Source organism: Capra hircus, chromosome 5 (assembly GCF_001704415.2).
Source record: "Capra hircus breed San Clemente chromosome 5, ASM170441v1, whole genome shotgun sequence".
In the NCBI taxonomy this organism is placed as follows: domain Eukaryota; kingdom Metazoa; phylum Chordata; class Mammalia; order Artiodactyla; family Bovidae; genus Capra; species Capra hircus.
Window position 1 is genome coordinate 1275038 of NC_030812.1, and position 13389 is coordinate 1288426.

At 35.9% G+C, this 13389-nt stretch overlaps 1 protein-coding gene across 2 annotated transcripts in view; it reads left to right on the plus strand.

Moving 5' to 3' along the window:
- TBC1D15 (TBC1 domain family member 15) overlaps nt 1-13389 on the plus strand; it is a 71628-nt gene that overhangs the window by 16110 nt on the left and 42129 nt on the right. For both annotated transcript variants that reach the window (XM_005679720.3, XM_005679721.3), the window contains exons 2-5: nt 1668-1766; nt 2338-2412; nt 6712-6850; nt 11958-12168. In XM_005679720.3, the coding sequence (XP_005679777.1) occupies nt 1668-1766; nt 2338-2412; nt 6712-6850; nt 11958-12168 (524 nt within the window). The remainder of the gene's footprint in view (nt 1-1667; nt 1767-2337; nt 2413-6711; nt 6851-11957; nt 12169-13389) is intronic.

A 13389-nucleotide genomic window follows, 5' to 3' on the forward strand; every position in this document is an offset into this window, starting at 1 on the left:
ACAGAATCACTGCGACAGTGACTGCAGCCATGAAATCTGAAGATGATTGCTTCTTGGCAGGAAAACTGACAAACCTAGACAATGTATTGAAAAGCAGAGATATTACTCTGCTGACAAAGGTCCGTATAATCATGACTGTGGTCTTCCCAGTGGTCATGTATGGTTATAAGAGCTGGACTGTAAAGGCAGGACCCCAAAGAATTGACGCCTTCGGACTGTGGGGTTGGAAATGACCCCTGAAAGTCCCTTGGATAGCAAGGAGATCAAACCAGTCAATCTTAAGGGAAATCAGTTCTGAAAACTTGGTGGAAGGACCAATGCTGAAGCTGGAATTTCAGGATTTTGATCATCTGATGCGAATAGCCGGCTCATTGGAAAAGTCCCTGAGACTGGGAAAGATTGAGGACAGAAGAAGAGGGTGTCAGAGGATGAGATGGCTGGATGGCATCGCCAATGCAATGGACATAAACTCGTTAGATGGTGAGGGACAGGGAGTCCTGGTGTGCTGCAGTCCGTGGGTTTGCAAAGAATCCGATACAACTGGGTGGCTGAACAACAACAACAAATGCTATTTTGAATAGTGTGATTGTATTGATAAAAGGTCTACATAAATAGAAAGTAGACTGTATTCCAAACTTATGTCAAAATTACTTAGGTCTGGGAGTGACTATTTTATTTTCTTTTTACTTATTTTCATAATGAAAAGTAACTTTTGACGGTTTGAAATGGGTCCCAGAAATAGAATCTTACTATATCAGATAATGCTTTTAGCAAATAAGATTTCACTTTATAAACATTTCAGTTTACCTAGGAATTAACTTATCCCCTATGTTCCTGTAGGACATTGTACTGGGACCGTGTCTTGTGTGCTTCGTCACTCAGTCGTGTCCAACTCTTTGCGACCCCATGGACTGTAGCCAACCAGTCTCCTCTGTCCATGGGGCTTCTCCAGGCAAGAATATTGGAGTGGGTTGCCCTGCCCTCCTCCAGGGGTTCTTCCCAACCCAGGGATCAGACCCAGGTCTCCTGCCTTGTAGGTGGATTCTTCACCATCTGAGGCACCAGGGAAGCCTGTCATAGTCTTATACTTACCTTTTTATACGCTTTTACATATAGAGGCACTCAGAAAGTGTTTATGAGCTTAAACTAGTTCTGATCATCCCAAGAAGGCCTCATTATTACTTTTTAATAGTCCCATGCTATTCCATGAATTTCTAGGCCATCGTGCTACAAAAGCACACCAAAATAAACTTAACAGCAAAAACATACGCTGTTATAGAAATAGTTAGAAATCATTAGTTTCCCATTATATTTCATGTTCTTATTTTTAATATTTTCGGGTTGAACCCAATACTTTGCTTATTGTTTGTTAAAAATGTATATGTTATGTGAAATTCAATTAGCTTGACATCTTTGTCTAAGGAGAAGATCAAGATAGTGATTACATATCACCAGACTTGCATGTGTAACAAAGCAAATTCCTTTCTAGTTTATGTTTGAAGTGTTTTTAAGTCTCAGTAGTATTTTTAAGATAATATACTTTTATTATGAAATAACAAAAAATTTGGTTCAGGCATTATAGAAAAAACATCTCAAATATTTTAAGACAAATGTTGAAATAGTACTGCATAAAAATGGTATGATTAATCTTATTTTTGCTGTTTCAGATTATATATGAACAGGAAGGGGTCTATATTCACTCATCTTTGGGAAAGACCAATGACCAGGACAGCTTGATTTCAGGAATATTACGTGTTTTAGAAAAGGTATGTTTCTAGTAAATGACTTTATTTAACAATTGTTTAAATAAATTTTTAAAAACAATTGTTTGAATTAATAATAATTGAGACATTATCAGCAAGTTTGAATTTCATGTATAAAATTATATAACTGAACAGTGGTTGTAAATTTAACATGAAAGTGATGTTAGAAATAAAATTCTTCAGATAAGTCAGTAAAATGGCATGGAATATTTTAAAATTTACTATGTAAAAGTTACGGTAATATAAATTTTTATAATGAAAATTGGAATTTAGAAATCTGCATATTTGTTGTCAAATAGTGATTGTTTACATATGATATGCATATTAAGGTGCTAATAAATTTAAGAGGTTAAAAATTCATTTTGGGGGCTTCCCTGGTAGTCCAGTAGTTAAGAATCTGAGCTTCTACTGCAAAGGGCACAGGTTCAGTGCCTGGTCAGGGAACTAAGGTCCTGCATGCCTTGTGGTACAGCCCCCCAAAAAATTTCACTTTTGGTTCAGGGAATTAACTGTAGGTGACTGAAAAATAAGATATTGCCGAAGAGTAAATGTGGTTAATAATTTCTTTTTCTAGGATGCTGAAGTAATAGTGGACTGGAGACCATTGGATGATGCATTAGATTCTTCTAGTATTCTCTATGCTGGAAAGGTATTTAAGGAAGAAATAAATGACTAAAGGAATGACATTTTAAAATAAAGCTTTATTAAGATATAATTCATATACCATAAAGTTCACTCTTTTAAAGGACATAATTCAGTTTCGTTAGTATATTTACAGAATTGTATAACCATCACCAATAACCAACTTAAAAACATTTTTATGCCAAAAAAGCAGTCACCTGTCATTCCTCTTCATTCATTAATTTACTGTCTGTCTCTGAGGATTTGCTTATTGTGGACATTTTATCTGAATGGAATCATATAATACGTAGTTTTTTGTGACTGGCTGCTTTCATGTAGCATAATGTTTTCAAGGTTCATCCATGTTCTAGCACTTATCTGTTCTTTCCTTTTTTTTCTTTTTGCTGAATAATGCTGTATTTATGGATATGTGCCATATTTTGTCTATTCATTCATCAGTTGATGAACATTTGGGTTGTTTCCATCTTGAGGCTAATATAAATAATGCTACTGTGCATGATCAGGTTCAGATTTCTGTGTGGACATATTTTCCTTGAAAACCTAGGAATGGGATAGTTGGATTAATTTATATTTTCCGTGTCTAACGTGTTGAGTTCTCGCTATGGAAGGTAGGGGTTTAGCTCTGTCTTATCTCTTAACTCACCTTGAATCTATGGCTCAGTTGTCCACATTTCTTCTAAAAGTATTAATCATACAGACGATCTAATTTTACCTTCTTAGAGACATTTCTTGCAGAATTTTCTTCCCCGTTCCTTCTGAGCTGGCTGGTCTTTGGCTTGCTGTGCAGCAGTTGTCCCGGGGGTTCCTTTTGCCTCTCTCCCATATTTTAGTCCCTGTTTCCTGTCTCCTGTCTCCTGTGCTGTCTTCTCTTTTGGTTTACTCTCTAGTTTTGGTGCACCTCCAGTGCTTCCTGAGAAAAAGCATGTATGAGACCAAAAACATCTCTGTTTTCAGACTTTTTTTTATTCCTCTATGAACATTTGGGTTGAGCTGTCCTGAATTAATGACTGGCTGGTGTAGAATTATAATTTGAAAATTACCCCCATATTTTTGGAAGTTACTATCTTTACATTTCACTTATTTTCTTTATTGATGTTAAGTCTAATGTATTTGAATCCTGATCCTTGCTATATTTGTTCCTCTTTAGAAGTTTTTAGAATTAGTTTTTTGTTTCTAGTATTGTAGATGTCATGGAAGTGTGCCCTTGTGGTCCTTTTTAATCCTCTGTGTGGGTGCTTGATAGGCCTTTTTAATGTGAAAACTTGTATCTTTTAGTTTTTAGCAAATGTTCTTGCATTGTTTTAGTGGTGGTTTCTTCTTCCTGCTCATTTTCTACTCCCATTCTTTCTGGAACCCTCTATATGCTTTGTACCGGTCCTGTAGCATTTCAGTGCTTTACTGTTTTATAAGTCTTTGTAATGTGTATGTTCTAGGAAATTTCTTTAGTCTTATGTTTCAGTTTGTCTGGAACCATTTTCATCTTTGCTGTTTTTTAAATTTTGAATGCATCTTGTTCAGTTCAGTTTAGTCGCTCAGTCATGTCCGACTCTTTGTGACCCCATGAATCGCAGCACGCCAGGCCTCCCTGTCCATCACCAACTCCCGGAGTTTACCCAAACTCATGTCCATCACGTTGGTGATGCCATCCAGCCATCTCATCCTCTGTCGTCCCCTTCTCCTCCTGCCCCCAATCCCTCCCAGCATCAGGGTCTTTTTCAATGAGTCAACTCTTCACATAAGGTGGCCAAAGTATTGGAGTTTCAGCTTCAGCATCAGTCCTTCCAATGAACACCCTGGACTGATCTCCTTTAGGATGGACTTGTTGGATCTCCTTGCAGTCCAAGGGACTCTCAAGAGTCTTCTCCAACAACACAGTTCAAAAGTGTCAATTCTTCGGTGCTCAGCTTTCTTTGTCCCCTTTCCCCCCTTTAAAGAAAAACTGTATCTTGTTCTTCATGGATGTTATTCATCCATGATTCCCTTGTTTCTGAGGAATTTAAGGATAATTTTTTAGATGTTTTCATTTCTGTATATAGTCCACTTTCTCTAATTCACTATCTTTCCCCCTGTTTGATTTAGACTTTTATCATTTATGTAGACACTTGCCTTTGTTTGGTGATCTTTGTATTGTGGTGCTAATAAACAGCACATACGAAAAACTGATCATACTCTCAGTGTATGGATAGGTTTGTTGATAGTTGGGACTCAGGGTGACCTGGCTAGGCTGTTTCTTTGGGGAATTCCTAATGTTGAAACCTGGGTCTTTTTTCTTGGGCTGGTCATTTGTCAGAGAAGAGTCTACAGGTTTCTGCCTGAAGAGGGAAAACTGGGTTTTACTGTTCTGGAACTGAGTGGAGGAAGAGAGCTGGGAGTCTTGCCACTCATTTGATGAACTTCTGATTCATTGTCCTGTTTTCAGTGTTATTATCTCTTTGCTTATCTGTTTTACCTTTTCCAATGAATAAACCTCCAGCCTCTGGACTTTTGTTAGTAGTCCTTTTTTCAGTTTGACCTTTATCCTAGTTTCCAGAAGTACTGATTCACCAGGTCCAAGCCTTTGGGTGGGGTTGGATTCTGTAAGTGCTGCTTAGCTTTCCTCTTTATTAGTAGTGATGGTGGTAAAGGTTGCATTTTTTAAATGGGGCAAACAAGGAGGACGCCCTGAGAAGTGACATTTGTGGAAGGACTCTGAGGAAACAGCACTCCACTTTATAATTTCATTCATTCAATTTTTTTCCACCCTATTCTTCAGTCTGTTTCTATTTTTTATAATATATTCCTGTTCCTATAAAATCTTTTTTCCATTTTTGAAAAGAGTTACACATTGTAAAAATCCACATTGTAAAAATTCAAATAACAGAAAGTTGAAGCCCTCCTTGACTAGAACCCCATCCCTCATCTGTCCCTGTTTACTGTGTATCTTTCCAGGCTTTTATCAGTACACATTTCCCACCTTATCTATGTAGCTGTCTGTGTCCATTCATTCCTCCTTCTTCCCTGGTTTTCTCTAGTGTGTTTCTCATTATGTGTGTTCCATGTGGTTGTTACACTGCATACATTGCTTCAGGATTTCCTTTTATTTACTTTTACATATTGAACATAAATACACATGAACAGATATCAGTCTTTAAACTTCTGCATAGCATTTTATTGGCTACCGCTAGTTTATTTACTTACTCTTTCATTGATGGATAATAAGATATTTTCAGCTTTTCACTTTAACAAGCAATGTTATGATGAGAATTCTTATTCTGCCTCTTTGTATACATGTGTATTTCTTAATGTAGATAAAGTTATTGTGAAATATGCATGTTTTAAATTTTAATAAATATGACTCAATTTTCATTTCAGTCAGCACTTACTATCCCTGTTATCAACAGCGTGAGATAGCATTTCCTCACACTGTCTTCTGTGTTTTTATTTTTTAATTGAAGGGAGCATAAAAGCTGAAATTCATCTTGCTTCTCTTTGTTTCTGAAGTTGTTTCTTTGTCTGTTCATGTTTCTTCTTTGATTTGCTTGTTCATGCCATTTCCTTTTCTCTTTTGATATTTGTTGATTTCTAAGTACATTGGTAGGGGTTATTTTTATATTCTGGCTGTTTTCCTGTCATCTTCTATGTATTTTAGAAAGATTTCACAAGTTTTGCTTATCGTTAACTTGTGTGTGGTATCCTTTGTTGACTAGAAGTTAAATTTTTTGATTTAGTCAAATTATTAATGTTGCATTTTAGACTTTTTTTTTAGGTTTTTGGTTGTTTTTCTGTTTTAGTCTTTTTTAAAACAAAGTTCTTTAGGACTAAACATGTAGATATGTTGTTTGTAGCTTTTAGGTAATTTTGATAAGAGGAATATAGCAACCAGTGATGATGACTTCAATAAGTGGCTGCTGTTGGCTGTTTTCCTCAAATAACCAGAATTCTGAAGGTTTGGAGTTCTTTGCAATGTTTTTCTTGCTTTTTCTCTATGGTTGTAAGGTGGCTGTTACATTTTTACCTACATAGCTGCATTGAAAGCAGAAAGTAGGGGCAAAGGGATAAGGCTTTTGTTAGGAAAATCAAAGCATTCCCAAGGCCTACTGTTGACTTAGCTTATATTTCACTGATAACTCTATTTGCAGGAGAGTCTGGACACGCTTTTCTTTTTTTGTTAACTTGAACAAGGGAGAAAGGATAGGAAATACTGTTCAGTTTTCCCACCAGTGATGTCTGCCATAACCTACAAACTTAATTTATATAGAAAAAAGACATTATTGATTGAAATTCTAGTCTTAGTCCCTAAATATTTTATATGTTATAATTATTTTAGGACTCCAGCTCAGTTGTAGAATGGACCCAGGCCCCAAAAGAAAGAGCTCATCGAGTAGCAGAACATCTGAACAGTTACGAAGCAGAGTGGGACATGGTTAATACAGTGTCATTTAAAAAGAAACCACATACTAATGGAGGTATGACTTCAGTCTTTTGAAATCTTAAACTGATTTGCTACAGTATAAACAAAAGTGCAAAGAAAATGGTTTCATGCTTCTTAGAGGAAGGATGATTTGGTGCTTTGATTAATATGTATATTATGTTTTTATTCCTTTATGTTTATTCTTTATATTATGTTTTTATTTCTTTATCATCTTTTTGTTGCCTTGGTTATGACTTCATAAACTTGTTCTGTTTAAGTTATTAATGGCATAAAATAGAAACACTTTAAAAATTGCTTTGGTTGTCTCTCATGTACATTTTTCATAATCCTGTAGAATTTTTAAAAAGTCATGTTATTTCATCCTAAAGCACCAGGGGGAGATGGAGGATACCACTACACCATATCGTTCTAATTTCAGTGTTTACTGGGATCATCACAGCTCATTGCAATCTCCCCTTTATATATATGTTCAGTGACTATTCTCCTTTATATATAAATTTATGTTTGCTGTGTGATGACTGTCTACATGTAGATAAAAAGAAAGAGCCAAGCCAGCAGTCCGGTAGAACACATACATATACTATCCCAGATGCAAGCTCGCCAGCCTGTCTATGATGTGGCCAGCTTACTGGAGGTCTCTAAAAAATACTAAACACTCTAAATTAAAGTTACATTTTTTTTTTGTTTTGATTTTTTTGTATTTTATAACTAATAGGATATTTGATCTTTTAATGATTTTGGTCTGAATGTAGGATTTATCGGCATTTTACCATAGTCAAAAAGGCTAGCCAAGGTTTACAAGAATATTATTGCTATGTTTAATATATGTATTGCTATGTTAATATAAGTAAAATTGATTTTCATGTATGGCCTGGGGAATCATTCTCACATACAGTAGTTACACTTTGTATTGTATCATTTCTTGGAAACAGTAGCAATTAAGAAATAAATAGTAAATCACAGCTTTTTTTTAACAATCAGCTCATGCATGTATTAGGCAAACAAAAAATAGCAATTCACATAAACCAACCCTGAAGGTTTAATCTAGAGAAGTTAAAAATCCCTCACATGCTAAATATACTAAAATCCTGTGGTTTTTCTGTCATAACATTTTTACATTGTTCTGATAAGAACCTTCCCTGTAGAATAGGGATGCCAAAAAAAAAAAAAAATGCATATGTGCATGGTGGTTTAGTCACTAAGGCAGGTCCTCCTCTCGTGACCCCATGGACTGTAGCCTGCCAGGCTCCTCTGTCCATGGGATTCTTCAGACAAGAATACTAGAGTGGGTTGCCATTTTCTTCTCCAGGGGATCCTCCCAACCTAGGGATCGAACCCGCTTCTCTTACATCTCCTGCATTGGCAGGCGGGTTCTTTACCACTAACGCCACCTGGGAAACCTATGGGCTAGGGCTAGCTTTCTCATATAGAAATACAGTAGTCCTAATGAGTGGGTTGAAACCTCAAGAAAGAGCCTAGTTATGAAAAGAAAACCACAGAATTTTAGTATATTTAGCATTTGAGAGATCTTTATAACTTCTCTAGATCAGACCTTCAGAATTGGTTTATGTGAATTGCTATTTTTTGCTGCCTAATATTATTGCGAAGTCCTTGAAAATGAAAAAGTTACAGAAATGGGCAAAATGAGTGAATTTTCAGAATTTCATAAAGGAAGCATTGCGTGTTTGAGAAAAATATCTGACAGTAAACATCTTTTTAGATTAATGGTTTTTAACTTTGACTGTGCATTGAAATCACATGGGGAAGTTAAGCTTTTAAAAAAACTACCAGTTGGCACTTCCCTGGTGGTTCAGTGGTTGGAAGACTCTGTGCTCCCACTGCAGGGCACAGGTTTGATCCCTGGTTGGGGAACTAAGGTCCTGGATCCTGCTGCTGCGCTGCATGGCAAAAAACCAAAAATCAAAAAAGTGCCAGTGCCTGGGTTTCATCTAGCAAATTAAATCATCCTCTGGAGATGGAGCCCAGGTATCTGTATTTTTCAGAAGTTCTCCTGGTGATTTTAGTGTTCAGAGTTGAGAATGTCTGTGTAACAGCGTACTGCATAGCTTAGCAAGAAACAGACATAAATACTGCTTGTATATCTTGGCACTGTATGATGGCTTGTAAAGAGCCTTTTTTTAGTAATTATTAAAAGTTAAGGACACGTTTTCTTTTTCTCTGTTCTCTCCACTACTTGAAAAATTTTATGATAGCAGTAAGAAATGTATCGCACAGTATGGCCCAGTGTGCAAACACATGTACATATTTAACAGAACAAGGAGTTAATGAAGTACATGTAGTCCATTTCTTCCCATTCCATCTCATCTCATCCTCGACTTAACCTCATCCAGTCATGTTTCATAAAAACTGCTTAAGACATTTTCTAATCTTAATGTTTCAGAATTAAAAATTAGGCCATTAAATTTTTGTTCGTTTTTGAAAAACAGTTTTTCAAATAAAATTTTTAATTTTATTATTATAACCTTCATATTTTTAAACTTTTTTTGTGTAATTTACAGAGGAAAAGTTGGGGCAAACCTTAAAAAAATTGACTATTGGAAACTTTTTTAAAGTTTATATTTCTTAGGAAATATATTGCTAAGTCTTTGTTTTTATATTTTAGATCAAATATTTTGAAAGTACATCTTTCCAGAACAACAGACTGTCATGATGTTCTGGAAACCTATTCAAGTAAAATGTCATGACCTTCATGTTAATTCTGTTCAAGACAAACAGAAACTTAATATTTTGTTCACTTTTCTGCTGTTATAGCCAGTTTTCCCATGTCAGTGTGTTGGAGGTATTTTTTACATGTATTTGGTAACATGGTAGGTTCATCAGTACTAATTAGTTTTATTTACCATTCTCTAAGGAGAAAGGAAATTTTGGGTCAACTCTTGGGTTCTGTTAGTTTTCTTCTGTTACAGTTTCTAGTTCTGGCTAGCTTGCGTTGGTAGACCAGATTGCACATTACTTTTCTGTTGACTTGGTACTAAGTTGTTATTCTATTTAACACACCTTTGAATACCTACTATGTGCTAGTCACTTTTCTAAGCACTGGGCATATAGCTGTGAACAGAATTAAGTTCTTGTTTTCAGGAAACTTGCACTCTAGTAAAGGGACTTCTAGAATTAACTTGTAATGTTTCTTTCATCGTTTATCAGAACTTCAAGTGAGAAAATGTGTGAGGCATTTTCTGTTGTATTTAGTATGTAATGTGTTTCTCTTCCATTAACAAGAGAAAATCTGTATAAAATTTTTACTTTGGGAGTGTGCGCAAACTTCTGATAGTTCGTATAGTCTGCATATATTATTTAATATTCTTCATATGATATTCTTGCATTACTTTGGATTAAATATTTTGTGTAATTTAAGAACTTAATTTAAAAATTGTATCTAGTTTCTCACTGTTGTTTTGCTTTGAAAATATCTTTGTCTTTGTAGATGATCTAGTAGTATGAATCCTTTATAGGTAGTCCAGATACATTCATATGTAGGTGACACATGTTGGAATTCTAGAATTGTTCTCACTTTGCTGTTCTTCTGTAATGATGTTATGAGCCCTGTAATATAAATTCCAGTGAAACATGATGTGTAGTAAAGTGGGCACATAGTACTAAATCTGTTACCAGCCTTGGATATGAGTTCACCATCTGAACAGGAGGTCAGCAGGTCACTGCACAGATAAGTTACTTTAGCCTTTCTGGACTTTCTTTCACTGATACTTGTTAAAGGTATCACTTGATCACATGTCCGTGAAAGAGTGATGGTGTCTGCATTCCCTGCAAGTAGAGGTTTCTGTAAGGTGTAGATTCCTCTGTGTCAGTTTAGGAGATCTTGTTGGAGGTAACGGAGCTGTAATGTTCCTGACTGTAAAAGAAGGCGACATACATTCAGGTCAGTACCGGACTGATCTACCCTTTGATTAATTTAAGTTCTGTAAGCAGATATTATCTATGTGGTTTATCTTTGTGGAATTGATAGTGTTGGGACAGAATTAGTGACAATTTTCAATAACAGGATGGTATGACACTTCTTATGAAATTACATTCAAGAAAGGGTTTTTTAAGATTTCAGAAGCGTTCCTGCTTAAGATCTGAGTTAAAATGTTAAAATGACATTTTTAGATAAATTAATTATAAGTATTGGATAGCATTTTTTTCTTTTGTTCTTTACATTTTTATATAAATAGATAATCTTTAAATCGCTTGTTATTGATTATGATAATTATTCACAAACCTAGGATTTTAAGACTCTCTAAAGAGCCCAAATACTAGCAAATGCTTTATTTTACATAGCTATAGTTTGATTTGAACTGAGGTCTTAATTTAGTAAAAGGTTGATTTTAGCAGTGATATTGAATGTATTCATTCTTTTTGAAGCATTCACAACTTGATTACCTTTTCATCTTCAATTTCCCACTGTTTTGTGGGTTTTTGCAAATGTTAGTCTGTGTATTCACTCCAGTGTTACTTTTTATATTGGCATACTTTTACCTTCACTCAGTGTAGTCTGCTAAAAATAATTGCAAAAGGATGTGAGGAATAAAGGTTGGTTTTTGTTTTAAATGCACTGTTGAAGTGCATCATTTGATTTGTTTTTGAGGGAAGTGGGGAGGATGAATATTTATTATTTACTATATGCTTGACACCATAGTAGTTAGTTGACAAGTATTATCTTTTTAATTCTTAGAATAAGACTCGGAGGTAAGTATAATTATCTCCATTATACAGATGAAGAAACTAAGGCTCAGAGAAAAAAAAAAAAAGAAAAAAAAAAAAAAAGGCTCAGAGAGATTCAATTATTTGCCCCAAATCATTCAGTTAGTAAGATGGTGGTGTTGCAGTTTGAATCCAGCCTACCTGCTTCTAAAGCCACTGTCATTTGGGGCAAAGCTGATATTTTAAATAAGGATAGCATTTTTTTCAGATTTGTATGCAGTAAGATAACTATTTTAAAGGCTGTTCTTTAAAGACAATGTTTGTTGCCATTTCTGATACAGGTGGAAGCCGTGGTAATAGGGATGCTGCAGTTGTTCCCTAGGTTCAGCAGATTTCTGTTAGGCAGTTGTGAAGAGTGCTGTCAGTACCTTTTAAAAAGGTGAACAAAAATATTTTGCCCCACTTTTCTTGTTTTTAAGATGCTCCAAGTCATAGAAATGGGAAAAGCAAATGGTCATTCCTGTTCAGTTTGACAGACCTGAAATCAATCAAGCAAAACAAAGAGGGTATGGGCTGGTCATACTTGGTATTCTGTCTAAAGGATGACGTCATTCTCCCCGCTTTGCACTTTCATCAAGGAGACAGCAAGCTACTGATTGACTCCCTTGAAAAATATGTGGCATTATGTGAGTAAGTATCAAATTATTTTCTGCTTACTGAAACTGGATTGTTGTGTTGGTCCCAAGGCAAACTATTTTCACTTGTTGGATATCAATGACCCATGTGCATATTAGGGGACAAGCAGCTTTGTTCTTTCTGGAATGCTGACTATTTTGGATGAATGAATAACATTTTGCCAGTTTAGTAATTTGGGTCTGCAGTGTATCACCTTATTACTGCTTTAAAGAAAAAAATGGTCCAGTAGTTTTAATACACATTTAAATGAATGACGATATGTCAATAGTTAATGGGTTATATATTTACCAATTTTACCTTTTATGTAGTTTCTCTTTAGTAGTTTCGTTTGTAATGTTACAGATTTAAGTCAGGCTAATTTAAGGCCTTTATAAAATTATTCTAAATGTGGAAGTTAGGGTGTTCTTACTTTCCAAAAATCTTGTGTCTTAAATTTATTTATGTAGGTGTGTTTGTGCGCACATAGTTTTTCACGCTTTCACTCTCCACAAATACATTTTTGATATCTACTATGTTCTGAGCACTGCTGGTTGTGTGATATTTAGAAGTGAACAAAACAGGCATGTTCTGGATATCTGTGAGTTTATGGTCTGTAGAAGGTGGCTGATCAGTAAATAGCAGTAAAACTCAAGAACTAAGATGGAGGAAGTACAAGGAAGGGAGGAACGGTACTTCAGATGGGGAGTTGGGTAGGTATCAGGGAAGGCTTTGTGGAGGAGGTAATGTTCAGGTTGAAACCTGACCAGTGAGTGGACACTAGCACGAAAGGGAAGGAGACATTCACAGCAGAGGGAAGAGCAGACAGCATGCTGTGACCACGGGGCAGGGCAGGCCAGCACCACAGGCCTGCGCAGGGGGAGAAGGGAGGACACCAGATTGGAAGGCGAGGCCAGAGAGCTGAGTGGAGGGTGCTGTCAGTCACGGTGGCAGGTGGTTCCGCCATCTGGACGAGTTAATGGTGGCGTGAACTAGGAGAGCAACGGGAGAGAAGCGTTGGAGGAGTATTTAGTGCTAGAGTTTGCTATTGATTGGATATGTGGAGGTGAAAGAAGGGAGAAGTTGATATTTTTAGTTTGGGAAGCTGTTAAGGATGATTGTTAACTTTATTAATATTAATGCCCTCACTTTAATAGAGAAACGTCATGCCTAAATGCAGATTATATAAAGCTAGGAGTGATCCAGAAGCTGAGAGATACTGTTTTTGGCATGGAGTTC